We start from the raw sequence: 9,089 nt of genomic DNA, 5'->3' as shown, positions 1-9,089 counted from the left end.
AAAAAAAAAAAGTGTTAATAAAAACTGTAGTGAAGCACAAATGTACCAGTGACCTAAACGAGTCAAAAACCCATGTTGTAAGATTACATTCATACATCAGCTTTACTTAAATAGCTCATTCATTCCCCTCATTCAGCAAATGCTAATGTAAATACATGCAGTTGCGCTACACTTTTAAGCTCTGTTTCCTTTTTCCGTGCAAGTTCAAATGCTCATTTATATGCAACTACGGAGGCAAAGCAATTAAATTGTCAGAATTAACAAATTTGTTTTTAACGCAAGTGCAGCCAGGAGTGAAGTCAGGAGGTGCATATTGATCACAGGAACAGAGACATTAGTCTTCAGTTATTTACACTGCTATGAGTTGCCCAACACCGAAGCCCGCACCTAGACAAATCAATCCCCACAAAAGATGGCGCTTTCCAGCCATAAATACATATCTTACCAAACTACCAGCCATCCGCCTTAGGGGTGTAAATCGGACCACTGTTTCCTGGCTGGCGATGAATGATCGCAATTGTGCATGCCAAAAAGGAGAGGTTTTGATATGATGATATATTTTGAGTGATGAAAAAATAATTTGCAAACAAGCCTGTCTGTAAAAAGAAATGCTGTTTCATTTAAATGCATATCGCTGTTATTTGAGGGGGGAAAATGATATGCTTCATTCATCCAAATGTAAATTGTATATACTGTATATATATTTTTTCTATTATCTAAATTCAAAGTATTGTGCAAAATCTGACTACTGGATTGCTGAATATGACACACACACACACACACAATCATGACTTTCTCTTCCACATATCATGAGAATAATCACAGCCAGATATGACCCTTGTGCTCTGTTTAAAAATGTGAGATCTTGGCCAAGACTTTCATTCCACTTCCGCAACAAATTTAGGGTCAGCAGTAAAGACACAAGCATTCTATGCAGGAGGGCGTCATCATGAGCATCAATTAGCTGCTTTCTGTTGTTCATTCACTTTTCATAATTACATCTTATTATGAGTTAAGAATCGTATACTTCATTAAAAAGATTAAATATGCACTTGAGACATAATAGTTTGTGTGTGTGTGTGTGTGTGTGTTTATCCTGTATAGGTTTTTAGATAAAGTTGAAGACAATTAATATATGAACATAAATACTTGATGGAAGGATTGATTATTTCCTGCCCTGGATGGTCACTGGGGAAGCATATGAGTATAATGAAGGGTTTTAAGGCCTCAAACTTTTAGGTTCCATTTCAAAGGTGATCCAAAGTGTTCCTTAAGGAGCACTTGAACTTAACCAAGTCCGAAGTTAGCAAAAGAAAAAGGGAAGAATACAGAAAAGAAAAAGTGGAGGACCGAGCAAAAAGAGAGAAATCACTGGGTCCCCTCAGGGCCCTCCATTCAGCTGCATATTATGACCATTAGGGCGGCACATCAGTCTCTGAGGATGCTGGGATTCTGAGCACTTATTGCTTTTAGATCACATTCTTATTGACTTCTGTCACATTGGTCGTTTGTCTTGAGGACCTGTGTCATTCTGAGGGGGACTAAGCAGTGACATATTGGAGACATTTTTTTCTCAGAAATGGCCCCGTTTCCGAGGGGTGCAATAGGTTAAGCTGCTCAAGTGCAAGTGCTGAATGGCACTGATTGTAAAGCCTGCTATCTCTCAGTGTGGGTAAAAACTCGTCAGAAACCAAGGTGTCTGCAAAACATTTTAACTCTCACATGCTGTATGCATTACTGCACTGCATGAAGTGATAGAGCAGAACTCAATTCAAACATAACAAATCCAAAAGAGAAAGAGGAACAGGTTAAAATGAGCTTGCTGTACATCTAAATGTAAGGAGAATGTGTTGAACACAGAAGCAATCATAAAGACATTAAATGAGGGTGGAAAAGGGAACACAAGCCCCTGATGAGTTTAATAATCACAAGTTTACTTGCAATAGCATGGTAAAAACCAACCTAGGATGGATAAATCATTATACTTTTATCAATATGTGGAGTTCATTATGGAATACATGAAGCATTTTTCAAACGTGATGACTTATTTAATAAAGAAAACATAATGAGAAAAAAATATTAGGTAATAAATTATGCAGATTTGATATAAATCAAGTCATTGGGTGGAAAACAACTGAAGGGGCTCGTTTTTCATTTCTGTACTTATACAAGTGAATAATTAAAAATGCATGCATTCATTTCTCTGCATTAGATGCAAAAGGAAACTATGTTTGCAACAATATTATGCCTACATATGCATGCATCGTTTCATGATAAAACTGGCTCACGTTTATCCTCTTATATTCTAGAGTAATTTAGAAACTTACAGTTTTCGACATTGCATGATAAATAACAAAAAGTTTTTTCTTTATGGTTTTTCCCTGCAGCGAAGTAGTTATAATGCGTCTTAAATTATATATTGAGATTCCCTAGTAGATACTGTCTAAAATAGAATTGAGAAGAATATACACAGTACTGAGGAGTCACTAACTATAACTAGTGACTCTACTAACTTAACTAGATTTTTCATCTGTTTTTTAAACAGTATAGATTTTTCAGTGACAAGCTATAATTTATCCTAAGCTACTTTATACATGTTTGCAATGCAGCATGAAAATTCAGCATGAAAGTCATGTGCTTTATTTATGTTTCATTTTGAACCAGGTTAAGTTACTTTATTTACAAATTTATATTTTTTCTACTTAATTTAAGTAGAAAAAATACAGATCCCATACACATATATTTTGTCATCTAGTTTATATAAAAAATGTCTTCCAATGCACCTACAATTTCTATGAAGTGAAAATCTCTACATAAAAGTCCTCAAAATATTTAGTTAAAAGCTGCTGCTTATTGCTGTTTTTAGTCACTAAAATGGTGTGTTATATGTTTAATGCTGTCACCCAAATTTAACTTCATTCATTTCAAAATCCTTCTTGTTTGTAAAGCAGAGAAATACTGCTCTGAATTAAATAATATGTATATATCTTACATATTTTAGAACATTGGCCCCTAAAATAGCTTCAAATTAAGTTCATTTTCTGTTAGTAGCATGTAGTGTAGATAAACTCCAACAACAATACTCATTTGGAAAAATAGATAACTTCATTAAATCATGAGTAACTTGTAATATGGCAAGCTACAGTTTTAAACTAGCATCCCCACCACTTATGCACACACATCTAATACAATCACAAAGACCTAGCTCTCCCACTAACTTCACAGCTTTGCTCACCTTTAATACCAGCTGCTGACATGCATGGGAAGGAAGGAACACATAGTGACAATTTAAGAACAATTAGCGGTACTTAAATATCCGAGCTAATGAGAGGAACTGCACGTGGTAAATAAACAAATTAGCACTTTCATAATATTATCAGAGAGACAAAGGCCTCAGGACAGTGTGAGAATGTAATTTAACGTGTGTGTTTTTTTAAACCGAGTATTGTTGCACTATAAAGATTTTACAGTGACTTTAATTTTTACAGCCGTGTACCTGTTATCACGGGTTAAAGCGTTACAGCTCTACATACCGGGCTATGTTTTGTGTGTGAAAGAGTGTAAGCGCATGATATTATGTGACTATGCATTACCCACCATGCTCTGCTGCAGCCTTGAGCGTGGCCTCAGAGTGTGTGGACCCAAACAGGTTCCTGATGAAGCGCCGACGTCTCCTCAGGTCATCCTCCCAGTAGTCCAGGCGCCAGAACTCCCGCGGTCTGCTGCCGAAAGGAAGAGAGAGAGGCAAAGAGAAAGAGAGAGAGAGAGAGAGAGAAAGAGAGGCACATATGTTAGCAATTAGCCAATGCAGTGAGAAGTGGCACAGGCAGAGCTGCATAATACTGGCCTTGTTTTGCTGTAACCTTCTTCAGTGCAAAGTGCACTAACTAAAGAATGGCTAATATCAGATAGTTATGGTAATTATGATAATTATTGTTAATAATAAAATATACCTGGGCTTTAAAAATATTTGTAGCTAAATATCAAAAATGGTTATTTAGTTGTTGTTTTATTTTTCAGATTTATTTAACGGGCTATTTTGCTTTAGTTTTCAAACATATTAACAGTATAGGAATCATATTAATGTCAAGCAATTTATTCAATATTAAATCAACCATTTTTTCCCTACGTTTTGGGGTGAACACTATGCAGTACTGCACAATAAAATAAAGGCTGGATTGCAAACATTGTACATTATTTCAGTAGATAAATTCTGTAAAAATATGTATAGTTTAACATTAAGTAATCAGATGGATGCACTAAAAATGGTCTGAACACTAAAAAAGTATGGCTTTCCCCAATAATAAAATACAATCAATCAAAATAATAACCACATCCAACCAAGAGTCAAGAAAGTATACATTTTTCAAGCTAGACATTTCACACACAAAAAATGTGTTATATATTAAATATAATTTACAATTATGACAAAAAAAGTATAGTCTACACATGCTTATAGAAAAACACATATGAAAAAATAAATAAATAATTGCCAATTTATCTACCTAGCATATAGCAGTGAAATAAAACTGCTAAAATTATACATGTGTGTTCTAATTTTAGAAGTCACATTTGCACAGAACTCCAGAAATGTTTGTCCTTGGGAGTAACGCTGAAGAAGAGGCCTAGATTTTTGCAGCACCTCATGAAGGTGAGATGAGAGCTAAATACATCACACTGAAAATCAGCCTGCTGACACAGCAATCTAGCACACACACACACACACACACACACACACAGAATGAGCCAGTGCTGTGGTTCCAGGCTCATTTCTGAGCCCAGCAGGACACCTTACAGCAGGACTGCTGAGGAGAGGGACCACATTTGACTCAGTGTCCTTCACCTTTAGCCATTTTCCCTCCGATATGCACCTCTTACCACTGTAAAGAAAACTAAAGTTCTTCCTCACTCTCCATCACTCTCTTTCTTTCCATCTTGTGCTTTTGTGTTTTCTCTCGATGTGTGCGAAAATGTTCACTTTTAATGAAGGTACAGTTAGGCGAACAGTTATAAGATATTATCCCATTTAGATTCAAAGGGCTTTAATTAAAATAATCTCTTGAAATATTCATTATGTTTAGCCCCCTGAGGTGCACAGAAAATACATTTCCAGCACCATAAATGAGTGTAATCTCCAAAAGCTTGCTTTATTTGAAATAGAATGAACTAATTTCAGGCTAGGGGAGGGAAGGGTATAATTTGTTGAATCAAATTAAACTCTTTTTTTTATTTTTTGCTGTAATGCACAATGGCATGAGCAATTAATTACACACATGAGCACAAAAGTAAAATTAATTTTGAACCTAAAAGAAACCCATGTGCGATTTTCAAGAAATTATGTGATAAAATATTGGTTTTGTGAATCTTAAAAAATGAAGATCAGTGATCATATGCCATCCAGAAGGACCGATCCCAGAGCGGGCTGGCGGATCATCTGTGATCCAGCAAGCGAAAGGGGCTTGTGGTGGGGGGATGACAGCGAATGGCTTTAGCAGTGGCTCTGTAGCCGTCCTCCAGCTGATTTACTGTAGGTGCTGTGAAATATAACTCTCTAAGTCCATTCTGTTCTGTGGAAGTGAGAATAAGTTTTATCGTGCAACAGGGCCTCCACACCCAGGCCAAATAAATCAGGATAACGGCCACTTAAGAGCCCTCCCTAGTGCTCACCTTCTTTTTTTACACCCGCATACTTTAACAATCACCAGCAAACACACTATTATGACCTAAAATACCATAGAGGTGGAAAAATATGTATAGTTTAACATTAAGTAATCAGATGGATGCACTAAAAATGGTCTGAACACTAAAAAAGTGAGAGAGAAGGAAAGTATTGAAAGAAGGAGTTGAGAAAATAGATAAATCAAAGAGTGGTACTGCAAGTCTTCTCAGAATTAATGATTCTAGGAGAAATAAAAACAGACAGAAATACTTCTGGAAATAGTTATGGCATGCAAAACACACATTTTAAAATCCCACTTAAAATAGCTTCTCAGGCATATGGGGCCAAGAGGGTTTGGGGCTATCCGAGCACTGCAGGTTTTTCTCAGAAGTGTGATCGATTCGCTCTGCTGCAAAAGGCTCAAAACAAATCCCATCTCGTAAAACTAACGAGAGCGCTTAAAACATGAAAATAAAAACAATTCTACTCTTCGCTTGAAAATCTCACCGGCTCGACTAATAAGAGACATCAATAACTGATTTATTTAAGATAGGAAAAGGAGATGTCATTTAAAGGGAGATGTGAGTTTTCCTGGAGAAGCACAGCTCCTTGGAGACCATTTACGGCTCAGGCAGACAGCAATGCCTTTCTGTTAAATGTTTCAAAGGAAATGTTTACACACAGACATGAGTAAAACCAAAAAAAGAAGAAAAAGCCCTTAGAGTTACAACTGATATGTTAGTAAAGAACGGGAACCAAGCACGTAGTGTACATGCACAAAACACATGCAGTAAAAATAGTGCATGACCCCAGTCTCTTGGGTCCACCTAATCACTAATGAATGAGAGAGCATAAATACAACAGCAATACAATAACCAGGACCTGAACAGTCCCCCCTTAAAAGTGTATCCCACAGAGTTGTTTTTCTCAATTCCTACCTCTAATTGCATTCAGATGGAACTAAAGTATATTCACTATATTCCTACTTTGCAGTCCCTTGTGTCACACAGTGTAGTGCAATCATGCGCTTGCCTATGTTATAAAGCGTAAATATGCATGAATATTTAATCAGTAAGAACGCATACGGGTAGTAGTATTAGAGGTCCAATAGAGTGCAACCTTGACCAAATTTAAGAATTAAAAAAATAAAATGTTCAATAAAGAGTTATAAGCCAAACCAACCAGCTCTAGGATGAATCACATCACCACAAACTTTGAAAAAATTTAAAGGTATTTTATGAATGAAGGAACTACAATCCCATGAAGCATTGCAAATTACATTGTCAAATAAAAATGGTGGTACGACATAAAACTATTCAAAAAGAAGAAAGAAAACTGCCCTCATCTTCCAGGGCATCAATAAGGCTCCAGATTTAGCTATTAATGTATTAAAAAAAAAAATAATAATAATAATTTTTGACATCATGCTGGCTGATAGGTGAATAATGATCCTGGGTACTTCCCAGTGCTACATGAGAATGCAAACACATAAGAGAGAGACATATGAAAGGGAGTGCACTCATAACTGTAATTGTAAAACTGTACAACTCTTAATTGTAGCACAAGTGGACCACCAAGAACGACAGGACAGCAAATCATAACATAATTACTTAAAGGGGTCCTATTATGCTCTTTTACAAAGTCTTGATTTTGTTTTGGGGGTGTACTAGAACATGCTCTCATCGGTGGTTCGAAAAACGCATTATTTTTCACATAATTTACATTATTACAATACCTTTCTCCCCAGCCTGGCACAAATGGCTTGATTAGTTCCGGCTTTGATGAAGGTCCGCCTTCCGAAAAACAAAATGTGTTGTGATTGGTTAGCTGTCCCAGTGCACTGTGATTGGCGAACAGCTTAGACGGTGTTTCAGTACTGCCACGCCCCTTGCTCCGTCTTTCAACAAAAGCTTTTTGGCGAATCCGGCACTGTACTCCCTCATGTTGTGTAAGCTGTCCTCAGTAAAATGAGCAGCACACAATAGCAAATTGGGGTTATAATGCTCAGGAACAGAGTTAAAAAATAAATTGCAACCACTGTTTCTTGACATCATCCGCTTTCGGAAGCCCAAACAAAGACATTTGGGCACAGAGGTGAAAAAAAAACAGCGTTTCAGGCGGTCACTCACCGGGCGAGAAGCACAGCGTCGTGCCACATCTTTAAAATTCAAATACATTATTTTCTATGAGTGTAGACACACAGGCGGCACCCAGCTACGTCGTGTTATACTTGTAAGACTTGTTCTAGACATGCCGAAAATCTGACGCTACTGCACAGCAGCTCTTCTTCTTGGTTTTCTCTGATGCACTACCTCTGCAGCAGCACTTCTTCTTCGTCGTCGTCTCGTCTGATGTACTCACTCAACCAAGCATTCTAACCACAACCTCGCCCCTCCCCACCCCCCAACCATTCAAAATTCTGTAGGCGGGAATTCTTTTTAATGATATTCTAATGAGCCACTTTGTGATATCACAAAGCCCGGAAACCAACGTTGTAGTCCAAACGAGCCGTTCGTTGTAGTTCTTGAAAAGGGATTTTAAAAAAACGAAATATCTCCCTTTGGAGTGGACTTTGAGATTTGTAACTTTCTAGATCTTTTTTATGTCCAAACATATGCACTACACACTGACTAAAATTAAAAAAGTGAAAAAGCATAATAGGACCCCTTTAAATGTTCTGAATACTAGCAAAAACTACACAATGTGCGATATGCCCTATCCTGCAGGAATAGTATGGGACATACGCAAGTATTCTGTTCTGATCGTAGTTATTGATAAATTACAGTAAAATTACCTTTAAATTTGGATTACTGCTCACAATCAGTCCATCATCTTGATAGTATATTTCAGTGTAATTATGTCCAATGAGTTGCCTAAATTACAGTAAACATTTATTTAGGACAACCTTAAGAGTACAATGGTGTATTTCATACTATTAAACATCCAAATGAAATGTACAGAAAGCTCCAAGATAAGACTTTGAAATATAATACACCCAAACACAACACTCACCTGTTCTTTTCCAAATGAATCACATGAGTTTTCCCTCCAAAGAATAATTTATATGTGAGTCTATCAGGATAAGTCTCATGGCTTTGTGGACTTTTATCAGACTGTACCTGCAAAGGACTGATGTGTTAATCCACACATAAACAACACAACCCTATGGTTGCTTTTATCCTAAAACTACAAATATAAAGACAAGTTGAATTCAGGCATATCTTGCTGCTGTAACAGTAAGATCCAGGTTGTAAATGGAGGTACCTTTCTGACGCTCTGTCTTTTAGGTCTCACCACATCAAACCGCTCCACATGAGGTAATGTATGAATACTCTCTGCCACACATCCTGATGAGAATCAAAAGATATTTTGATATTTCATAAATGCACTATCAATACCACCCACAAACGTTAACAGCATTCTATAAAGA

At 36.9% G+C, this 9,089-nt stretch overlaps 1 protein-coding gene across 1 annotated transcript in view; it reads right to left on the bottom strand.

Moving 5' to 3' along the window:
* LOC107600653 (lipopolysaccharide-responsive and beige-like anchor protein) overlaps positions 1-9,089 on the bottom strand; it is a 312,032-nt gene that overhangs the window by 112,452 nt on the left and 190,491 nt on the right. The window contains exons 38-39 of the mRNA XM_016292600.1: positions 3,598-3,722; positions 3,236-3,247 (exon numbers count right to left, since the gene is read on the bottom strand). Coding sequence (XP_016148086.1) covers positions 3,236-3,247; positions 3,598-3,722 — 137 coding nt within the window. The remainder of the gene's footprint in view (positions 1-3,235; positions 3,248-3,597; positions 3,723-9,089) is intronic.

The sequence above is a fragment of the Sinocyclocheilus grahami genome, unplaced genomic scaffold (assembly GCF_001515645.1).
Source record: "Sinocyclocheilus grahami isolate Dianchi unplaced genomic scaffold, SAMN03320097.WGS_v1.1 scaffold288.1, whole genome shotgun sequence".
Lineage (NCBI taxonomy): Eukaryota > Metazoa > Chordata > Actinopteri > Cypriniformes > Cyprinidae > Sinocyclocheilus > Sinocyclocheilus grahami.
The sequence above is the reverse complement of the archived record's forward strand: the minus strand, read 5'-3'. Positions and strand labels throughout refer to the sequence as shown.